Here is a 23,689-nt window from a genome sequence, read left to right as displayed (position 1 = left end):
TTTCCTCGAAGGTAGTTTTGACATAGCCTGGAGGTGTATTTAGGGTCATTATCTTGCTGTAGGATGAACCCCTGGCCAACTAGGTGTATACTCGAGGTTATTGCATGGCGCTGCAAAATGCTGTGGTAGACGTTTTGGTTCAGGGTGCCAGTCGCTCTGTGCAAGTCGCCGACTGGATCCAGCAAAAGAGCCCCAGACCATCACGCTTCCTCCTCCATGTTTGACAGTTGGTGTCACACACTGAGGAACCATCCTTTCGCCGACTCGACGACGTACAAAAACCCTGCGTGATGAACCAAAGATTTCAAATTTTAATTCATCGGTCCATACGACCTTCTTCCAGTCTTCAGTAGTCCACTGGCGGTGCTTCATGGCCCAGGCAAGGCTGTTTTTCTTATTTTGCCATCTTAGCAAAGGCTTTCTTACTGCCACTCGACCTGTCAAACCTGCAGCTCGAAGTCTTCTCTTCACAGTTGAAACTGAGACTTGTTTACTTTGACCAGTGTTAAGTTGTGCTTGAAGCTGTTGTCCTGTGAGCCGCCTATCACGTAAGCCATTGACTCTCAGAAACTTGTCTTCTGATTCTGTTGTGGCTTTGGGTCTGTCAGACCTCTTCCTGTCAGAGTTTCCTTCAGTTTTCAAGTGCCTTTTCATGGTGTAGGAAACTGTACTCACTGACACCTTGGCTTTCTTTGCAATTTCTCGAAAGGAAAGACCTACACTTTTAAGGGTTATAATGGTCTGTCTGTCTTCCTTTGTTAATTGCCTTTCCTCGCCATTATGACAGCAATATACTACTTCCTGCAGTGCAATATTGTCCAAAGAATGCTTCAGAGGGTGTAATAACAGTCTGTTCCAATACTGCTTTTATACAGACAGGGGGTTTGTTATCAAGTAATCAGCAAAGGTTGGGACACCTGTCGGAATTGCTTGCATCAATTTTCAAGGCTTAATTTACATACTTTGCTGCAGAACAGCTGTAAGTTGTTAACCATTTTTTTGTTCCCTGAAGAAGGCCCTTTTTTTTTACAATATAACTGTGCAATTTACATTATTTTCCCGTTTTTGCTAACCTAAACTTTTTTAAAACCTCGAGCAGTTTACTGCTTACCTTTGTACCATTTCAGGTATTCACTGGACTTGAATTGCTTAAATTTCAATAAGAATTGGGAAAAATTGAGGTGTTCTAAAACTTTTGACCAGTAGTGTATATACATATATATATTTAATTATAAAGCAAAATCTATAGCACTTATGTGGAATTTGTTTTGAAAGCCATGAGCAAGACCTATTGGCCGATGTACATTCCAAGTTTCAGCTAAATTCAATGTATTGTCCTTGAGATATGAGCGCCAACACATTTTGGGCGGACGGACAGATGGATGGATGGACGGACAGACACCAATGTGAATTTGAGGGTTTTCTTAATAAAACTCAAGAATGCATAAACGGACGTTGCTGAAATTTGGAACACTAGGGCATTGCCCGTACGTGGGTGCCCGTTCCGTGGCCAAAAAAAAAAAAAAACGCTACCCGTACGCTCTACCCCGCCCGTACGCCCGTAAACAAAAAAAGCAACGCTCTTCGCTTCCGCCCTTCGCTCTGACTGAATTGGGAGAAATAATGCGCATAAGAAATCGAATTACGTACCGTAATGGCGGTCAGCTCGTAACGCGCTCAGCTCCGCTCGTCTCACATCGGCCACGCCTACGCAACAGAGCGTTCTGTGATTGGCTGCCGGAAGATAAGTCGTCACTGTCCGGAAGTTCGCAAATCGCAGTTAGGATGAATCGTTTTAATTTAATCGCAGTTTGAAAAGAGGGGAAAAAAGAAAAGCCTTGCCTTGCTGCAAACAGCTGCTGCAAACAACAACAACATGGAAGGCTGCACTGTCCGGAAGTTGGCATATCGCAGTTACGATTATTTTAGTGTTAATGGCCAATTATTCAATTAGCGCCAACGTATTTTGGCTGTTTGCAATTTAATCGCAAGGAAAAGTAGAAAGAGAAGAGGGAAAAAAAGAAAAGCCTTGCATTAACGCATTAACGCTTGCATTGCATTAACGGTTCGGCACACGTGATAGCTCGCTGCTCTCTGATTGGTTGAAGCGTTTTTTGGACATATCTCGGTAGGTACTTGTCCGATTAATTACAAACCTTGAAAAGGCACATCCTCGGGTCCCCAGCAATATACCTGGCAAGTTTCAAGTATATCGGACCCGTGGTTGTCGAGAAACAGCGGTCACAGACAAACACACAGACACACAGACACACAGACAGACACACAGAGATTGCTGGAATTATAGATAGATATTACCTTCACGTACAAAGCATTTACTTCTGAATTTTGCAGCAGATTTCGTCCAGTAGAAGCTGAGACACGAATATTCAGGTCCCATGTTAAAGCTGCATTCAGAGAAACGATCCCTTATATATAGGGAGGGGTGCTTTGCGCTTTTTTTTGAGTTGTGCCAAGTTTGGTCACAATCCCATCAGCAGTTTTAGATGAGAAGCTTCAATGTTTACGGACTCACAAACGGATGACGCGCCATCGCATAAACTCCCAGGAACTACAGTATGCTCCAGGTGAGCGAAAAACCATGCTTTTGTTGGATAAATCCACACTCATTAGCTGCTGAAAAGGCATTGATCCCGCATGGACCTCCCCAGCGGAGATGATGCAAAACCTGGGTGGACCATGAATATGCATTTTTCATTCAATCTTATTCAGACTTGGCTAAAGATGGTCGAAGAAGAAATGCGGACAAGGGGGTTAACAAGGGGAGATGCAGAAAATAGGGCAAAATGGAGAAGATTGTCATGGGGTCCACAAGGCTAACCCCCACTCTTGCAGGGAAAATGGCCTTAAAATGCCTGTTGTTGTTTGTTGTATTCAATCTTATTCAGGATTGCAAAGCAGATAGCAAAAGAGAGGTGTGATGTGATGGGGGTTAGGTGCTTGAAGGATGAAGTAGGACAAATCGTTGTGGACCCAGATGGAATTAAAGGAAGATGGAAGAGATACATGGAAATACTGTTGAATGCAGAGAATGAATGGGACGGCAGCATAGAGAGTAATCCAGTTTTAGGACCCACAGAGAAGATAACCGAGAAGGAAGTTGATTAAGTGATAAAAGCAATGAACAGTAGAAAAGTGGGAGGGCCGACGGGAGTTGTGGGAGATATGTTGAAGGCAGCGGGAAATTGGGGTGTGAAGAGAATGACAGAGATCTGCAATCTGGTGGTGAAAGAAGGCCGCATTCCAGTGTATTGGGAACAGAGTACCCTCGTCCCTCTATACAATGGGAAAGGTGACCCTCTGGAGTGTGGCTCGTACCGAGCGATAAAGTTATTTGAACATGGAATAAAGGTATTGGAAAGGGTGTTGGAGAGGAGGATAAGGAAGAAAGTGAAGATTGTCGAGATGCAGTATGGATTTATGCCTGCAAGAGGAAGGACAGACGCGCTTTTTATTGAGGCAGTTGCAGGAGAAGTACATGGAGAAGAGGAAGAAGTTGTTTCTAGGGTTTGTTGATCTGGAGAAAGCATTCGATAGGGTTCCACGTGAAGTAGTGACATGGGCATTGAGGAAGTTAGGAGTGGAGGAATGGTTGATCAGAGTAGTGATGGCAATGTACAAAAGAGCGCGCACGGCTGTAAGGACGAAGGACGGGAACAGTGGTGAGTTTGAGGTGAAGGGGGGAGTGCTGCAGGGGTCGGTACTAAGTCCACTACTATTTGTACAGTCATGTGAAAAAGTAAGTACACCCCATGTAAAGTTTTGACTTTTTCAACATACAGCTGTTTGATCTTCATTTCAACAATATTGATAGATAAAGGTGATATAATATAACAAATATCATGAAACATTTACATTTTGTAGTCCATTGTATAGTTTAAATAAATATAAATGCAAATTTCGCATGTGGAAAAAGTATGTACACCCCTACATTTATCACTACTTCAAATACCTAAAATTAGAATCAGGTGCACCAGCTCAGGTGCAAATGATTAGAACATCGTTAGAGAGGATCTTGGAGGAACCTGTCTTATTTAAACCTCAGACATTTAGTTTGGTTTGCTCTTTGTTGTTGAAGTGTGCGGCGTCACCATGCCTAGTTCAAAAGAGCTCTCTGAGGCCTTCAGAAAGAAGGTTATAGATGCCTACGAGTCTGGGAAGGGATTTAAAAAGATCTCCAAACAATTTGAAATCAATCATTCGACTGTCCGGAAGACCATCTACAAGTGGAGAAGATTCCAAACAACTGTCAACTTGTTCAGGCCAGGCCGCCCCAGCAAGTTCAGCCCGAGAGCAGACCAAGAAGTCTCTAAGAACCCCAGAATGTCATCACGGGACCTACAGGTAGCTCTTGCCACTGTTGATGTCAAAGTGCATGAGTCTACCATTAGAAAGAGGATGCACAAATTTGATCTACATGGGAGGTGTGCCAGGAGGAAACCTTTGCTGTCCAGAAAGAACATCAGGGCAAGACTAATCTTTGCCAATGAACACCTAGGTAAAGACCAGCACTTCTGGAACAATGTGCTCTGGACAGATGAGTCAAAGGTAGAGCTATTTGGCCACTGTACCAGAAGACATGTTTGGCGAAAACCAAAGACAGCATTTGACCACAAGAACCTGATACCAACTGTAAAGCATGGTGGTGGAAATATTATGGTTTGGGGCAGCTTTGGTTTTTCGTCAGGGCCTGGGCAGCTCACCATCATAGAATCCGCTATGAATTATTCATTGTACCAGAGGGTGCTTGAGGATAATGTGAGGCCATCTGTTGGAAAGTTGAAGCTCAACCGAAGGTGGACCTTGCAACACGACAATGACCCTAAACATACCAGTAAATCCACCAAGGAATGGCTGAAAAGAAAGAAATGGAGGGTTCTGGAATGGCCAAGTCAAAGCCCGGATCTAAATCCCATCGAGATATTGTGGGGGGATTTGAAACGAGCTGTGCATGCAAGAAACCCCTCAAACATCGTACAGCTGAAAGAATTCTGCATGGAGGAGTGGGCAAAAATTTCTCCCAGTCGATGTCAGAGACTGGTAGACAGTTCTAAGAAACGCCTACTTGAGGTTATTAGAGCCAAGGGTGTACTTACTTTTTCCACATGCGAAATTTGCATTTATGATTATTTAAATTATACAATGGACTACAAAATGTAAATGTTTCATGATATTTGTTATATTATATCACCTTTATCTCTCAATATTGTTGAAATGCTGATCAAATAGCTGTATGTTAAAATATTGTTGCGGACGCGGTTAAGATGTTATTTTGACCGAGCGTTTGGTATGACCGCGACCGAACAGTTATTCCCCGACTAGAACCCGATTCCACCCAAACTTTGGCCGTATCGCACCGCAGCTGCCCAATCTGGAAAACTCTAAAACGACCGAATGCAAAGAGGAAAAGGAATAAGACGAGAAGACGGACAGAAGAGTAATTGGATTTATTATTTACACATATAAGTAGGAAGCAAGCAGTCACGTTTATTTACAGGGACATGAGACGCAGGTGACACAGTGCAATCTTTAGCTTATACAGACTTATTGTTACTACCCAGGACAGCACGAACAAAACAAACTCACGTACGCAAATGGATGGAAATTGCAGGCAGGAATGACAGGAGGTGGGTGGCTGGAGGAAGGCCCGGAGCTGGCTGGAGTTTGATCCCGCACGGGACGTCGGGCTGGACCTCGACGGCTGCCGATGCCACCGATCCTGTCGTGTGCGCGGGGTAGCGGGTCGGAGCTGCTTGGTGGAGCCAAGCCAACGCTGCTGGTGGGGGGTCTGGCGTGACGGGTTCTCTCTCTTACTAACTCCAGGACTCTTTCTCTCTTGCTTAGTCCAACTCTTCCTCACCACCGACAACTCAACGCAACCCCTCCACTCTCCGCAAACACTGACCACCACTGACGACCAACCCAGCTCTGACCAAAAAAACCACACACTCCGCTCTTGTCGTAGCTCATCCCGTCAAAGCTCATCTGCCTTGGACACCCCCTGCCTGCGGGTTATATAGGCCCCGCCCCTCAACCTTCGCGAACCTCCTCGATGTTTCTCTCCACACCCTCTCCAAGTCCAACCCCTTGTTCGTGGTTGGTTGTGTGGGGCTGACTCACTCCTCCCCTCTATGACGAGGTGGGGACCCGCCTTTCTTCCCCAACCCTGCCTCGTGGTCAATGGCGGATGAAGGGAAAACCGCCCAACATGCAGTTGGCAATGCGAATTGCAATTGACGAAAAGGGGGGAATGGAAGTGTTGGGAGTGGGAATGAAGGGAATCTATCTCTTTCACTGGTGCAATGGAGTATTTCAATTAATGGGAGACACAGCCTTACCCTAAAACACATAATAAGATATAACTATTGAACAGGGGTATTCTATGATTGGCTGTGGTGTGGATGCTTTATGGACTAATTATGGGATGCCCTTTGACCTTTACACAGCTCCGGAGGCAGGAGGCGCAGAATAAACTATAATAATAATTCACACAATCCAAAAAATATACAGTCCTCATATCCGCAACAATATGTTGAAAAAGTCAAAACTTTACATGGGGTGTACTTACTTTTTCCACATGCGAAATTTGCATTTATGTTTTGTTACATATTTATGTGAATGTATGTGGATTACCATTCAGGTCTTTGCTTATCCGTGTGTAGTATATTAAGGGTTGTTGTGATTGGAGGGTCAGGAGCCCTTCTGAACAAGTGGCCGGAAACGGAAGTGACCGGAAACGGAAGAGGAAAAGACACGAGGAAAAAAGGACGAGGATTCTTCTTCCTCGCCCCGCACCGACGAAAGGTGGGATTGATTGAGCCGTGTGGAAAAGCGGCGTTCCGAAGCCCGCCTGGCGAGAGGAATCACCGGGACGTGTACCTGCCCGGTGGAGACGTCAAGTTGACGTGGGGCCGTGCATCGACCCCGCGTCTGGCACCGTTCCCAACACCGTCTAAAAAGACGCGTACGGGTCGCCCGTTGGGGCCTAACACGCCTGGCAAGCGGCGTGGGGCTTTTGGCTTGCTTTCCCGTCCCCGCGTCGCGTGGCCGCGAGGGGCTGTAGCCGGGGTGCCGGGTACGATACCTGCCCGGTGGAAACACGTCCACCCGGGGTTCGTTCAACCGCCCGAGTGCGGCGACGCCGACTATCATCTTGGTCAGGAGGGGCCCAGAGACATTGTGCGGGACCGAGACCAAAAGGGTGTCGTGAGTACTCACCGGGACACACGTATATAAGATGGCCATCTTACTCATAGGGAATTGATTGTGGCTGGGGAATTGTTGATGGTAGTGTATTGTTGATTGCTCGGGGAAAATCTCCGTGGTTGTGTCATTGAAATATTATGGTATCATTACCATTGAAATATATCCTTGAACGTCAGTGGTCTCTTGGGTGAAATTCATATGGATTGCGTGGCGAAAGCGCATATATAATACAGCTTTCTGGCGAAGTTCCTCTCACGGTCCGGGGGTCACTGAGACCAGGTATTCACCGAGGGGACCACGTAACAGAATTGGGGGCTCGTCCGGGATTTAAAATTGGATAAAATAATAAAATAATAATTTTTTTTATTAATTAAAATTAATTAATTAATTATTAATTGGTAAAAAAATTTGAGAAATTGGGGTAAAGTCTTGGGTGAAGGTTAACAGGTGTTAACGATAGGCACCATGGCGTTTGTGGCACAGAACTTTGGGGTAACCCCGAGTGAGGCACAGTTCCGAGCGTTGCTAAAGTCGGACCTCTTGAAATTGGCCAAACATTTTAACTTGGAGGTCCGAACTAATTTGAGGAAGGCAGAGTTGCAGGCCACGGTGATACAATCTATGGTGGGATTAGGAACATGGGACGAGTTAGCCTGGGAGTGGCTACCCGAAGAACCAGAAGACGTTGAGCTCCGGAAACTGGAGTTGCAATTACGGAGCCAGGAACGGATTAAAGAAGAAGAAAGGAAAGCAGAAAAGGAAAGAGCAGAAGAAGAAAGGAAAGCAGAAGAGAGGAGGGAAGAGAAACAAGCGGAGGAAAGGAGAGTGGAACGAGAACTCCAGGAAAGGTTAAAAGAAGAAGAAAGGAAAGCAGAAGCAGAGGAAAGGAGAGTGGAACGAGAACTCCAGGAAAGGTTAAAAGAAGAAGAAAGGAAAGCAGAAGCAGAGGAAAGGAGAGTGGAACGAGAACTCCAGGAAAGGTTAGAAGGGAGAAAAGCAGAGGAGAGGAGAGCTGCAAGGGACCTCGAAGCAGAGGAGAGAAAAGCGGAAAGGGAATTAAAGGAACGTGACATGGAGCTTCAGCAAGAAATCAAATTCAAGGAGCTGGAGTTAATGAGAGAACGGGGAGAGGCACCACCCTTGCTGACGGGGTCGACACCTAACCAGAAAACCTGGGATGTGGGCAGACATGTGAGGCTGGTTCCACCGTTCAGTGAAAAGGAAGTCGCGAAATTTTTCCCACACTTTGAGAAAGTGGCTCGACAATTAAACTGGCCGGAGGAGGCCTGGACCATACTCGTGCAAAGTGTGCTGGTGGGGAAAGCTCAGGAAATTTATTCGGCGCTACCAATGGACCAATGTGCAGATTATGAGGTACTGAAGACGCACATCCTCAAAGCATATGAGTTGGTTCCGGAAGCTTACAGGCAAAAATTCAGGAATGCCAGGAAGAGGGAGAGTGAGACCCATGTGGAGTTTGCCAGAGTGAAAGAAAACATGTTTGATCGGTGGTGTGAGTCAAAAGGAGTCGGGAAAGACTTCGAGACATTGCGGGACTTGATCCTGGTGGAGGAATTCCAGCAGTGTGTCCACGAGGACATCAAAGTGTACCTGCAGGAAAAGAAGGTACCAAAGTTGTGGGACGCAGCCACCATGGCAGATGATTATGCCTTAACCCACCGAATAGGGGTCCACGAACCTAACTCCTCGCCTAGATCTCCACAGGGGAGGTGGGGAACAGCAGGTGCGGAGAACGACAATACATGGCGGCGGCCTCGAGAGGATTATGGGGACAACGCGGATACCCCACCTGTTCGAAGTCAGAGGGCTGCGGGCCCAAGACAAACTTATTTTTCAGGGGGCCCGAGGCAGACCACGAGTTTTTCCTCCGGGCCTACTTGCGCGTTTTGCAAGAAACCTGGACACTTGATGTCCAGTTGTTACCTCATGAAAAGGGACAACCCAGAGCGGAGTCCGACTATTACAACTCCGAATGCGATGGCTAGCGTAAGAAATCGCCATCAAAAGGGTTACCAACCATTTATTTCAGAGGGGTTTGTGTCACTGGATGGAGCCTCGACTAACCGGAGACCGGTTAGGATATTGAGGGACACAGGGGCCCATCAATCTTTAATGCTTGAAGGCATTTTGCCATGGTCCGAGGAGACGGCAACGGGGGATAGTGTTCGTTTACAGGGGATCGGGGGCGGTGTTAGTGCTCCCCTTCATGTCATCCATTTGGAGTCCGATTTGGTGTCAGGACCGGTCACCGTCGGCTTACAAGCCACGCTTCCTGTAGAGGGTGTATCTGTGGTTATCGGGAATGATTTGGCCGGGGGTCAAGTTTATGGTAACCTGAGGGTTGGTAAAGAGCCCAGCAGGGAAAATAACACCACACCAGCTCGGGATGGCGACAAAAGTGCCAAGTTATTTGTAGGGGGACTGAACTTCAAAACAGAGGAAGAAGTTCTGACCTCTGTCTTCAACAGATATGGGCCGCTGGTGGAAGTGCGGTTGGTAAGAGACTGGGAAACGCAACAGTCAAGAGGGTTCGGCTTTGTCACGTTTGCCAGCACAAAAGACGCCAGAGAGGCAGAGAAGAATTGGAATGGCAGGGATTTGGAGGGTCGGACCATAACAGTAGGGAAGGCATTTCGTAGACGTCGAGAGGTCTACAGGAGAGGACAACTGGGCGGTAGTGTTGGTGGTGGCCGCAATCAATATTATTATGGAGGCTCCCTGAGTTACGGCCGCTCCCGAAGGAAGGATTGGCAAAGTAGTGGCCGAGAAGGAGACCGCTATTCATGGGACTACAGGGACAAGTGGTCCCACCCTAATTATTAGGGAAGTTCTGAGAAGTTGAAGCACTGAATGCGGCGGAGCCGCCGAGCCAAGATTCCTACACGGATTAACCGCGAACGCCGTTCCTAAAGGCGTCCATGTAGTGAACTTTCATGCACGGACTAACCGTGAACTCCACGTTCCTCAAGGCGCCCATGTAGAGAACTTTCCTGCACGGACTAACCGTGAACTCCACGTTCCTAAAGGCATCCATGTAGTGAATACTCGGCTTGGCCTCCCAGAAAAAGTGCTATCGAGTGGTAACTTTGGATCTGTGATCAACCCCTTAACCTTCATTCACAAGAAACTGGCGGTCAAAGTCAGAGGGTCATGAGATGGAGTTTGATTTGGCAGGGACAATGTCGTTGCTGGTGCTTAGTCCAGAGTGAGTAATCTGGAGGGGTTGTGGTGAAATTTTGGTTGCTTTATTTTTAAGTGATAACTGTGCCCGGGGGCAACTGATAATGTGGGGGGGTTGAGTTATCTGGTTTGTTTCTCCAAATTGGCCGGCAAAGAAAGTTTTCGCTGGGTTCAAACTTTCTTTCTTGAAGGGGGGGAGTGTTACATATTTATGTGAATGTATGTGGATTACCATTCAGGTCTTTGCTTATCCGTGTGTAGTATATTAGGGGTTGTTGTGATTGGAGGGTCAGGAGCCCTTCTGAACAAGTGGCCGGAAACGGAAGTGACCGGAAACGGAAGAGGAAAAGACACGAGGAAAAAAGGACGAGGATTCTTCTTCCTCGCCCCGCACCGACGAAAGGTGGGATTGATTGAGCCGTGTGGAAAAGCGGCGTTCCGAAGCCCGCCTGGCGAGAGGAATCACCGGGACGTGTACCTGCCCGGTGGAGACGTCAAGTTGACGTGGGGCCGTGCATCGACCCCGCGTCTGGCACTGTTCCCAACACCGTCTAAAAAGACGCGTACGGGTCGCCCGTTGGGGCCTAACACGCCTGGCAAGCGGCGTGGGGCTTTTGGCTTGCTTTCTCGTCCCCGCGTCGCGTGGCCGCGAGGGGCTGTAGCCGGGGTGCCGGGTACGATACCTGCCCGGTGGAAACACGTCCACCCGGGGTTCGTTCAACCGCCCGAGTGCGGCGACGCCGACTATCATCTTGGTCAGGAGGGGCCCAGAGACATTGTGCGGGACCGAGACCAAAAGGGTGTCGTGAGTACTCACCGGGACACACGTATATAAGATGGCCATCTTACTCATAGGGAATTGATTGTGGCTGGGGAATTGTTGATGGTAGTGTATTGTTGATTGCTCGGGGAAAATCTCCGTGGTTGTGTCATTGAAATATTGTTGATGGTTGTGTATTGTTGATTGCTCGGGGAAAATCTCCGTGGTTGTGTCATTGAAATTGTATGGTATCATTACCATTGAAATATATCCTTGAACGTCAGTGGTCTCTTGGGTGAAATTCATATGGATTGCGTGGCGAAAGCGCATATATAATACAGCTTTCTGGCGAAGTTCCTCTCACGGTCCGGGGGTCACTGAGACCAGGTATTCACCGAGGGGACCACGTAACAGTTTATTTAAATTATACAATGGACTACAAAATGTAAATGTTTCATGATATTTGTTATATTATATCACCTTTATCTGTCAATATTGTTGAAATGAAGATCAAATAGCTATGTGTTGAAATATGTTGAAAAAGTCAAAAGTTTACATGGGGTGTACTTACTTTTTCACGTGACTGTAGCTGTGTTACGTGCTCCTCCCCAAACCCCGGCCACGGTGTACCTCCGAGCCCCGAGAGGAGTCACGGCAGAAAGATGTGTTATTCTGTGTGTCAAATATCAATGGTGAAACCACACCAATTGTTACCAACAAACAAGTATTGTATTAAGGTCACACAAGAATAACAGCACAAAAACAATAGTAATCAATTGTACAACCAATATATCGTCCTATGATGGTACCATCAGTTTCGTACAATATAACTCACTGTGCTCCAAGTGAGCGAAAATAACATTCCCAATGTCTCTGTCCCAGCTTAAAACCAAAGTCGATCCACGCTCCAGTGATCGTCAGAACGATGTTATATCGAGACCAGAATCCCATTCGGTTGACAGTCACACTGCCAAAGATGAGCAAAGGTACCCTCAAGAGGCGACTGGGAAAACCCACCTTCGGGTATGGACGTTCAATGGCTCCCAATCGACGAACCGCAAATTCCCACTCAAAATCCACGTTACATCCACACACCAGGTTACTAGTTCGGCAGATATGTGGCCAAATATAGGAGGATTGTGGCTTTGGTGGTAAAAGCACCAAAATTGGCACATTTGAAGGTTATTATATACTAAACGATTTCAGATATAGGGCCAAGCTCAATTTTCCCCTGGATGCCCAGAAATGGCAAAATCCAATATGGCCACCGTTCACATTGTGAGAAATTATGAAGTCTAATATCTTCGCCAATAAATGACATAACAAGACGAATATAGTATCTATATATATGTTTTCAGCTATGATGAATTCAATGGAATCATCGTTTTGATGATAACATGTACACAAATCAATATGTCAGACAAAATATGTAAATTAGTTCGCGAAAAAATGGGAAATGCAGCAATTTTTCAAGGTTTAGAAAATAATTTAACACACATGTACAAACAATCACATACTTTATTGTCAAAGAATATGACACCATAATATATAACCATGTGTGTATACCTTATCACATACATGTATATCGTTATTCAAAACACTAACATAGAAATTAACAATATTTTTTTAATGTGACCAGACGAGGAACAAAACAGCATATCAACAAAATAAGCAAAACAAAATGTTGAATAGACCATATATATCAAAGAAAAAATCTAGCACTGAGTGGCACACTTATTGACACATTTACTGTATAAAAGAACGTAATTTTTGTATATAATTATAACTGATACCAATAACTGGACAAAACCTACACTACGAATCATTTGGTAATTACATACGTGTAGATCTACGTGTCCACACAAATCAAGAATAGTTAGCAACGGAACAACTAAACAACACAACTTAATGGCTGTCATTATGATCACAATTACCAGCGCAGTTGCAGAGTGACGTGCACTACAGATCAGCTTTGACACATTTGCAGAGTCCCCTGCATCCCTTCTTACAGCCACACCGTAGCAACTCTGAACAGGACACTGCTGCTTCTGGCAACAATGTCCACAATGGCTCCCATCCTCGTGAAGTATTCTTTTTCCATCCCCATGACTCTGGCGAAGGAACATCTGGAGCTCGTATGTGTGCCTGCCCCCAAACATGTCCTCCCTGGTAAATGGCACGTTTTGCGTGCTGCAAAAGCGCTGCGCTAGTTGGTGGGATGGCATCGATGGATCTTGCTTTGGTAGTGAATTGATGTCTCCTGGCAGAGTCAGCAGTAGCTTCAAAACTCGTTCTGTCATATAGCAGCACTGCGTACGACTCTAGTACTGACATACAATCATCATTGAAGCTTGCTGGCATTGCAACAAGTTTCGCAAATACTGCAGTAACTGCATTGAATGATTTCCATGTGTCAAAGGCAGTTGTCTTGCCCCTTCCAGCAAAGGAAGAGACCGTGTCACAACCGGTGAATGCGTGGAACATGGGAAGAGCTCATGCCTTTTCTGCACCCAAAGATGTGGCGATTTGATGAGCTGGGATGTATCGAAGGTGTTTGCCAGTACCAAACGCTATCCAAAATTGCGTGTTCTCGAGTTGCACAACAGTCGAGACAGCCAGGATGACGACATCCGTGTCCACTGTACGCAGCATCAGCCTGCGATAACCTTTCTCTGCTGCATCCATGACGTGCAGAAACATTCTGGTGTCGGCCTCTTCGTGAGTACAAGGTGCCAACGATGAGACATCCTGATGAACACGAGAACAAAGCACATTCTCGCCGCATGTTGAGAACACTTCCTTCTCTGTCGAAAGATTTTCCACCACTTGATGTGCCAAGAAATCAAAGAGCTCAGTCTTGTTGTCATCTATTCTCAGAAACTCCTGCCAGTTTCCTGGGATTTAGTTGGCTGTTGTGACACGCCTTCTGACGCCCTTTCCTCGTTTCTCTCTTGTTGTATACTTTAGACTATCTTGGCAATACACATCCCAAATAATGTCAACTCTGTTGGATTTTGCCAACTGTGCCTTGATGTACGGCAGGAACACTAGTGTGGCGTAGTCTTGGAAGGTTTTCGCTCCCACTGGCCTCAGCATATTGACGATAGCAGCTCCATCCAGTATGATGACGTTGACTGTTGGCGCCTCGCCTTCAGATGTACAAAGCTTCTCTAGACAGTCGGTTAGATCCGCTTTGGTACCAAGCCGTAATTTTCCCAACTGAGACGAGGCTGGCGGGTATGCATGGTTTTCATGCTTGAAAAGGTTTTCCAAATCACCGTCACATGTTTGGCATGTGACGTAAAGCCTGGAGAACAGTGCACAGTCACTCTTGAGTGATGCTACCATCTGTGTCGCTTTGGATGGAGTCCTTGTGGGTGGCCGGCTGAACAAGGCCAATCTGTTTTTGGGAATCGTATCCGATACAGGTGTTGTTCGCTCAATTAACCGCTGAGTGACATAGCTGTCATATTGGTCCTGACCCAGCTTCTCTATCCCACGAAAAGTTTTAGCTACAGCTTGATCTGGGATGTCTCTGGTATCTAGAACCAGAAGGTCGCCACTGTCTTCCATGAATGGATTACCGAGGTCTTTGATTACTTGCACAAGAGCCCTGATCTCGCTGGCAAAGGAGACTTGTGCGGATGGTGTATGCTCATGATGCCTGACTTGGTCTTTCCCAGTGTTGTTATCCGAGAAAACTGTTTCGAAACTGTCTATAGCCCTCGCGATTTCTGGTCCAGCTACCATCCACCTCAGTAGAGCTCTAGGATTTTGCATCAACCCGATTGCCCCACCATCTCCCTTGACGATTTTGTTGTTTTGTTCATGTGCCTGGTCGATAGCCATGGCTGAGAAGGGGCGAGTCGTCTTATGAACAATGAAGCTGCCTTGATCGAACTCCTTTGCTACTTGGGGAAGTCGTTGGTGTAGTGTTGTCATATCACGTATGTGCACGGGAACCCATCGAGCATAGTGAGTGTGGTCCAAGGCAAAGAACCAAGGAGCTAATGCCTTCAGCACAGGAACGTAGAGTGAAAAGTTACCATCACAAAGTGACCGGACATAGACCAGGAGGAGACATTCCAGGTGCATGACCATATACCAGTAGTGGAACTGTGGAGAAACCTCAGCTTGCTTCACACACCAATCATCAAACGACAGTGGTGCACTTGTTTCCATGCTATACACATCATAAGCTGTGTGGAGCAAAATTTATAATGCACTGGAGGTGACTTGGTGTGCATGTCTAGTGCGCTTGACATGGGCACCTTTGAGAAAGGAGTCAGCCGTTCCTGCTGTCGCAATACCTGCTTGGGTAAGAACATTTGTCCAGCCACTGCCATCCAGCAAATCCCCGAGAGTGGTCAAAGCAGCCATTTCTATATGCAACCCTCCAAGTAGGATGACAAAGTTCTCTTCGCCGTACACTTCTGGCCAGTTCCATTGGATGAGCTTTGCGATCGCGAACAAAGGCTGATCTACTGTGAGCACAGGAATCTGCCCAGGGTTCAGATGTTCGACAGCTTGTTTGATAACATCCATCGAATGACGAATCATGGCCACTGACTTTGAGTTGTCCGGGAACAATGGCAGAAGTGATGTGATGGTGACATCGAAGTTACGTGATTGGTTTTTATTCGAGTGGAATGCAGCCCAAGCAATCGGATCATCAATATTTTGGACCTGTTGATTTATGAGTCGCTGTTTGTTTTTCTGCCATTTCGTCTCGTCTTCAAGAGCAGCCTCCAGAGGAGCAGTGTTACTTGTGAGTGGCCCTGTCGTCTCTGGGATTTCTGGATCTTTCTTTCTAACTGCCACTGGAGTCAGGATCATGTAGGTTTCCAGAAGTTGTGGTTTCTTCTTGTTTGTTGTCCCTGGTTGTAAGTTAGCTCTTTCTCGCTTGGTGCCATCAGTCTCTTTTTTACAATTTTGGAACAGCGATATGCCAGTGCCATGAAAGGAATCACGAGCAGTGTTCGAGCTGGGATTGTGGTCAATGTTATCCACCGCCGCAGTCATGAAGAGACCATCTCGAAGAATGACGGGGCATACAACACCATCATTTTCATATTGGCTGGCTGCTTCGTTGGCCATATCCATGGATATATCCATAACCCTGTCATATGATATTGATAGTCCGAGATGGAACAAGGTATCAACAAGTTCACGTTTTCGTGTGTGTGCATGAATCATCATACCGAGGTATATTGGCAGTGGCGTCTCTCTGTTCTTATTGTGATGAGTACCAGTGGAACCTCGGCGTATTTTCACGTAGCTGTTGTACTGCAGCAATTGTGCCATACTGAGCGTTGCTTGTCTCACCTACTCAGTTTCTTTATTCATAATGTTTGGGCCGTCCATTATCATGCTAACTAGTGCCACCAGTGACTTGGGAACAGCCTGTTCTTGGCAGCCTTTGCTAAAGGACCCATCAAATGTTGCTTGCATTTCCAACATATCTCGACGAATGAGTTGTGCTGCCTTAGCTAAACATATAGCTTCGTCGTCGCAGTTATCCACACTCGAATTCATCAGTGCAAATCCGACATCATCATCAAAACTGAGTAGAACGTCTCGGCCTTGCTTGTAGGCCCGGATTCCAGGGATATTAGCAAGTATTCGATCTTTTAAGTCTGAAGCGTGGATACGGCCAGTTACCTCAACCCCCAGGTGTCTCAGTCGATCAGTGTATAACTTGAGAAGATCTGACAACTTGAATATTGGGGCAACCGATTGCTCTACCATCTTTGTGTCTTCTATGTAGCCTAAGAGTTCCGCCAATGCTATGCCATGAGATATTCCATCTATGTTCCTTTGTCGATCTACGGCTGTTTTCCTACTGGCTGCGTTGTACAATTTCACAAGGCATGGTGCATGATATTTGGCATCCTGTGCCACCAGGTCGCCGGAGCTAAGTTTTGCAATGAGTTCTTGATCTTGAAGCTTCAGGGCGCATTGCTTAACTCGATAGGTCAGTTTGGGCATCATGGCATCATGCAGAGAGGCACGTTCCGTTGCAACTTCATCACAGAAGAAACATACATCACCTTGAGAAGGTAGGTCTGAAGGTGAATATCGGAAAGACGAAGGTGATGGCAAGTGGTAAAGCATGTGGTGAGGTGGAAAGAACTGGGAAGTGGCCGTGTGCTGTGTGCAGGAAGGGTGTCGGAGTGAACTCCATTCAATGTACAATGTGCGCCGAGTGGGTTCATCAAAAATGTAGTGGTCTGAGAGGGTCATTAACCAGTGTGGCAGCTACATTCAAATGTAAGGTGTGCACAGAGGGAGCTGCAGATGGAGGAAATGTTGAGTTGGATCTTGGAGACGGCGTGAAGCTGGAAGGTGTGAAAACATTTTGTTACCTCGTAGACATGCTGAATGGAGAAGGTGGATCAGACTCGGCAACGGTTGCTAGAGTGAGATGAGCATGGAAGAAGTTTCGGGAACTGAGTGGCGTGCTGACGAGGAGGGGAGTGTCGTTGAAGCTGAAGGGAAAGGTGTATGCTGCATGTGTGAGAAGTGTTATGAGCGAGACATGGGTAATGAACGTAGAGCAGCAACGAAGGCTGGAAAGGGTGGAAATGCGAATGGTTCGGTGGATGTGTGGAGTATCATTGAGAGGGAGGAAGACAAATGATGAATTGCGAAAGATGATGGGAATAGAGCCTGTGATGGATGCTGTGAAGAGGAACAGGTTGAGATGGTTTGGTCATGTGTTGAGGAAGGATGAAAGTGACTGGTTGAGAAGAGTGATGGAAATGAATGTCGAAGGAAGTAGAGGACAGGGAAGACCGAGAAAGACTTGGCTAAAGATGGTGGAAGAAGAAATGCGGGCAAGGGGGTTAACAAGGAGAGATGCAGAAAATAGGGCAAGATGGAGAAGATTGTCATGGGGACCGCAAGGCTAACCCTCGCTCCAGCAGGGAAAATGGCCTTATCATGCCTGTTGTTGTTGTATTCAATCTTTGTTCCATCACAGGCTTGTTCCTGTCACCTCGTCCACTCATCCCCCAGTTTTGTCATAATTATTGCACAACTTTTTAAAATATCATGATATTTACTGCATGTGTCATTTTTGGCCCCATGTCTCAATGGTGAAGAGTCACATATATATTTTTAAAGAACTGGTTTCTGGATCTGGTTCTTCACCAAAATCTAATCAATTTGCCTTTTAATCTGTCTGCCAAATTTCGGTCGAATCCACCCATAGCCTTTTGGTACATTATACTCACAGACAGACAGGCAAAAAGACAGACAGACAGACAGGGGTGAAAATATAATCTCTGTCCACCTACAATGGCACATGTAATTATGTGATATCCTCTTGCACAAAAGTAATTACAGGTGAACACATTTACAGTGACTGAAGTCATTTTACGTTTGGTTACCATTTCGCATTTTACGTTTGGTTACCATTTCGCATTTTACGTTTGGTTACCATTTCGCATTTTACGTTTGGTTACCATTTCGCATTTTACGTTTGGTTACCATTTCGCATTTTACGTTTGGTTACCATTTCGCATTTTACGTCTGGTTACCATTTCGCATTTTACGTCTGGTTACCATTTCGCATTTTACGTTTGGTTACCATTTCGCATTTTACGTCTGGTTACCATTTCGCATTTTACGTTTGGTTACCATTTCGCATTTTACGTCTGGTTACCATTTCGCATTTTACGTTTGGTTACCATTTCGCAATTGCTGAAAATATTGACCTGCTCACCGATTTTGGGTTTGTCTGTAAAATGCTTTCTGTTCACGTAAGATATCTAAACTGCTGATGGATATCTCTCGGGTGTCACGGAACGAGATATTACATCTCATCGTCTCATTGTCCTTGTGTGTGATTTACAGATGGAGCTGACATTCTGTGCTGGTGACATCATCATGGTTTATGGAGAGATGGATGAAGATGGTTTTTACTTTGTACGTCACTCTCGCTGTTATCTACAAACTCGTCGTCATATAGAACATTTGTGCATCACATTTTAGTTTCACAGCAAGGCTATTTATCAATGATATACCATTTGGTCGATTTTAACACTGATTCACCAATCATCTCTCAATGCAAAAAAGAACAAGAGGATAGGTCATATATTTCTATATACTGTACGAAGGCAGACACTCGTGGTAGAACTTGATGACGTACAGTCTTTTCCTTCTTTGCATCTTTTCACACTGAATCAGTTGTGAGAGCTTTGCACCGGAATAATACAATAATTGGAAATGGTTCATAAACTACTCAAACATAAATTTTGTTATTAACACAACTATTACACCCTATGGGAGTGACAGGAAGAGTCATGTTATTATCCTCTCTGGGGTATATAGATTACAGTAGATCTAGGCTCGGGTCCGTTTGTCTGTGGGGGAGGCAATAAGCATAGAATGCCGAAAGAACATCAGATTTTCTCCCTTTAAGTTTAGTGTTAAACAGCATTAGCGACTTTTAAAAGGTAATCATATGGGTTTGTGGTTTATAATATTTTTACTTCTGGTAGGAGCCGTTGCCCCAACAAAACACCACGATAATTACGTGGTGGTGAGGTGTTTTCAATGATGTGGTGATGAAGTGTTTTGAATTACGTGGTGGTGAGGTGTTTTGAATTACTTGGTGGTGAGGTGTTTTTAAATGACGTGGTGGTGAGGTGTTTTTAAATGACGTGGTGGTGAGGTGTTTTTAATTTCGTGGCTGTGAGGTGTTTTTAAATGACGTGGTGGTGAGGTGTTTTTAAATGATGTGGTGGTGAGGTGTTTTTAATTTCGTGGTGGTGAGGTGTTTTTATTACGTGTTTTATGGCTGTGATGTGTTTTTATTACGTGTTCTATGGCTGTGAGGTGTTTTTATTACGTGTTCTATGGCTGTGAGGTGTTTTTATTACGTGTTTTATGGCTGTGAGGTGTTTTTATTATGTGTTCTATGGCTGTGAGGTGTTTTTTATTTCGTGGCTGTGAGGAGTTTTAATTTTGTGGTGGTGAGGTGTTTTTATTACGTGTTCTATGGCTGTGAGGTGTTTTTATTACGTGTTCTATGGCTGTGAGGTGTTTTTATTATGTGTTCTATGGCTGTGAGGAGTTTTAATTTCGTGGCTGTGAGGTGTTTTTAATTTCGTGGCTGTGAGGAGTTTTAATTTTGTGGTGGTGAGGTGTTTTTATTACGTGTTCTATGGCTGTGAGGTGTTTTTATTACGTGTTCTATGGCTGTGAGGTGTTTTTATTATGTGTTCTATGGCTGTGAGGTGTTTTTAATTTCGTGGCTGTGAGGAGTTTTAATTTCGTGGCTGTGAGGAGTTTTAATTTTGTGGTGGTGAGGTGTTTTTATTACGTGTTCTATGGCTGTGAGGTGTTTTTATTACGTGTTCTATGGCTGTGAGGTGTTTTTATTATGTGTTCTATGGCTGTGAGGTGTTTTTAATTTCGTGGCTGTGAGGAGTTTTAATTTCATGGCTGTGAGGTGTTTTTAATTTCGTGGCTGTGAGGAGTTTTAATTTTGTGGTGGTGAGGTGTTTTTATTACGTGTTCTATGGCTGTGAGGTGTTTTTATTACGTGTTCTATGGCTGTGAGGTGTTTTTAATTTCGTGGCTGTGAGGAGTTTTAATTTCGTGGCTGTGAGGTGTTTTTAAATGACGTGGTGGTGAGGTGTTTTTAATTTTTTGGTGGTGAGGTGTTTTTATTACGTGTTTTATGGCTGTGAGGTGTTTTTATTTCATGTTCTATGGCTGTGAGGTGTTTTTAATTTCGTGGCTGTGAGGAGTTTTAATTTCGTGGTGGTGAGGTGTTTTTATTTCGTGTTCTATGGCTGTGAGGTGTTTTTAATTTTGTGTTCTATGGCTGTGAGGTGTTTTTAATTTCGTGGTGGTGAGGTGTTTTTATTACGTGTTTTATGGCTGTGAGGTGTTTTTATTTCGTGTTCTATGGCTGTGAGGTGTTTTTAATTTCGTGGTGGTGAGGTGTTTTTATTACGTGTTTTATGGCTGTGAGGTGTTTTTATTTCGTGTTCTATGGCTGTGAGGTGTTTTTAATTTTGTGGCTGTGAGGAGTTTTAATTTCGTGGTGGTGAGGTGTTTTTATTACGTGTTTTATGGCTGTGAGGTGTTTTTATTTCGTGTTCTATGGCTGTGAGGTGTTTTTAATTTCGTGGCTGTGAGGAGTTTTAATTTTGTGGTGGTGAGGTGTTTTTATTACGTGTTTTATGGCTGTGAGGTGTTTTTATTTCGTGTTCTATGGCTGTGAGGTGTTTTTAATTTCGTGGCTGTGAGGAGTTTTAATTTTGTGGTGGTGAGGTGTTTTTATTACGTGTTTTATGGCTGTGAGGTGTTTTTATTACGTGTTCTATGGCTGTGAGGTGTTTTTAATTTCGTGGCTGTGAGGAGTTTTAATTTTGTGGTGGTGAGGTGTTTTTATTTCGTGTTCTATGGCTGTGAGGTGTTTTTAATTTCGTGTTCTATGGCTGTGAGGTGTTTTTTTTACGTGTTTTATGGCTGTGAGGTGTTTTTATTTCGTGTTCTATGGCTGTGAGGTGTTTTTTTTACGTGTTTTATGGCTGTGAGGTGTTTTTAATTTCGTGGCTGTGAGGAGTTTTAATTTTGTGGTGGTGAGGTGTTTTTATTTCGTGTTCTATGGCTGTGAGGTGTTTTTTTTACGTGTTTTATGGCTGTGAGGTGTTTTTAATTTCGTGGCTGTGAGGAGTTTTAATTTTGTGGTGGTGAGGTGTTTTTAATTTCGTGTTCTATGGCTGTGAGGTGTTTTTTTACGTGTTTTATGGCTGTGAGGTGTTTTTATTTCGTGTTCTATGGCTGTGAGGTGTTTTTTTACGTGTTTTATGGCTGTGAGGTGTTTTTAATTTAGTGGCTGTGAGGAGTTTTAATTTTGTGGTGGTGAGGTGTTTTTATAACGTGTTTTATGGCTGTGAGGTGTTTTTAATTTCGTGGCTGTGAGGAGTTTTAATTTTGTGGTGGTGAGGTGTTTTTATTTAGTGTTCTATGGCTGTGAGGTGTTTTTTTTACGTGTTTTATGGCTGTGAGGTGTTTTTATTTCGTGTTCTATGGCTGTGAGGTGTTTTTTTTTACGTGTTTTATGGCTGTGAGGTGTTTTTAATTTCGTGGCTGTGAGGAGTTTTAATTTTGTGGTGGTGAGGTGTTTTTATTTCGTGTTCTATGGCTGTGAGGTGTTTTTTTTACGTGTTTTATGGCTGTGAGGTGTTTTTATTTCGTGTTCTATGGCTGTGAGGTGTTTTTTTTACATGTTTTATGGCTGTGAGGTGTTTTTATTTCGTGTTCTATGGCTGTGAGGTGTTTTTATTTCGTGTTCTATGGCTGTGAGGAGTTTTAATTTTGTGGTGGTGAGGTGTTTTTAATTTCGTGTTCTATGGCTGTGAGGTGTTTTTTTACGTGTTTTATGGCTGTGAGGTGTTTTTATTTCGTGTTCTATGGCTGTGAGGTGTTTTTTTTACATGTTTTATGGCTGTGAGGTGTTTTTAATTTCATGTTCTATGGCTGTGAGGTGTTTTTTTTACGTGTTTTATGGCTGTGAGGTGTTTTTATTTCGTGTTCTATGGCTGTGAGGTGTTTTCTTACGTGTTTTATGGCTGTGAGGTGTTTTTAATTTCGTGGCTGTGAGGAGTTTTCATTTTGTGGTGGTGAGGTGTTTTTATTTCGTGTTCTATGGCTGTGAGGTGTTTTTTTTTACGTGTTTTATGGCTGTGAGGTGTTTTTATTTCGTGTTCTATGGCTGTGAGGTGTTTTTTTTACGTGTTTTATGGCTGTGAGGTGTTTTTTACGTGTTCTATGGCTGTGAGGTGTTTTTATTTCGTGTTCTATGGCTGTGAGGTGTTTTTTTACGTGTTTTATGGCTGTGAGGTGTTTTTATTTCGTGTTCTATGGCTGTGAGGTGTTTTTTTAACGTGTTTTATGGCTGTGAGGTGTTTTTTTACGTGTTTTATGGCTGTGAGGTGTTTTTTACGTGTTCTATGGCTGTGAGGTGTTTTTTTAACGTGTTTTATGGCTGTGAGGTGTTTTTTTACGTGTTTTATGGCTGTGAGGTGTTTTTATTTCGTGTTCTATGGCTGTGAGGTGTTTTTTTACGTGTTCTATGGCTGTGAGGTGTTTTTATATCGTGTTCTATGGCTGTGAGGTGTTTTTTTACGTGTTTTATGGCTGTGAGGTGTTTTTAATTTTGTGGTGGTTTTCAGTGTGTGTTGGTTTTCTGTACACTGTTTTCTGTACACTGTTTTCTGTACACTGTTTTCTGTACACTGTTTTTGTACAGAAAACCAACACACACTGATCGCTGCCTTGATTTCAATTCTTGCCATCCAATGGAACACAAAAGATCGGTGGTGCACACCCTCTAAAAAAGAGCACGTGATTTACCATCCACCTTTGAAGACAAGATGAGTGAGGTGGACCATCTTCAAAATGTGTTAAGGGCAAATGGTTATCCTGACAGCTTGCTACCCAACAGGAAAACGATAAGGGCTTCCCCACACAACAGCCTGAGAC

The 23,689-nt window shown here is 44.6% G+C and overlaps 1 protein-coding gene across 12 annotated transcripts in view; it reads left to right on the top strand.

Moving 5' to 3' along the window:
- RIMBP2 (RIMS binding protein 2) overlaps positions 1-23,689 on the top strand; it is a 716,511-nt gene that overhangs the window by 654,007 nt on the left and 38,815 nt on the right. For all 12 annotated transcript variants that reach the window (XM_068119472.2, XM_068119471.2, XM_068119470.2 and 9 more), the window contains one exon: positions 19,043-19,114. In XM_068119472.2, the coding sequence (XP_067975573.2) occupies positions 19,043-19,114 (72 nt within the window). The remainder of the gene's footprint in view (positions 1-19,042; positions 19,115-23,689) is intronic.

Source organism: Myxine glutinosa, chromosome 6 (assembly GCF_964187855.1).
Source record: "Myxine glutinosa chromosome 6, kmMyxGlut1.1, whole genome shotgun sequence".
Taxonomy (NCBI): Eukaryota; Metazoa; Chordata; class Myxini; order Myxiniformes; family Myxinidae; genus Myxine; species Myxine glutinosa.
The sequence above is the reverse complement of the archived record's forward strand: the minus strand, read 5'-3'. Positions and strand labels throughout refer to the sequence as shown.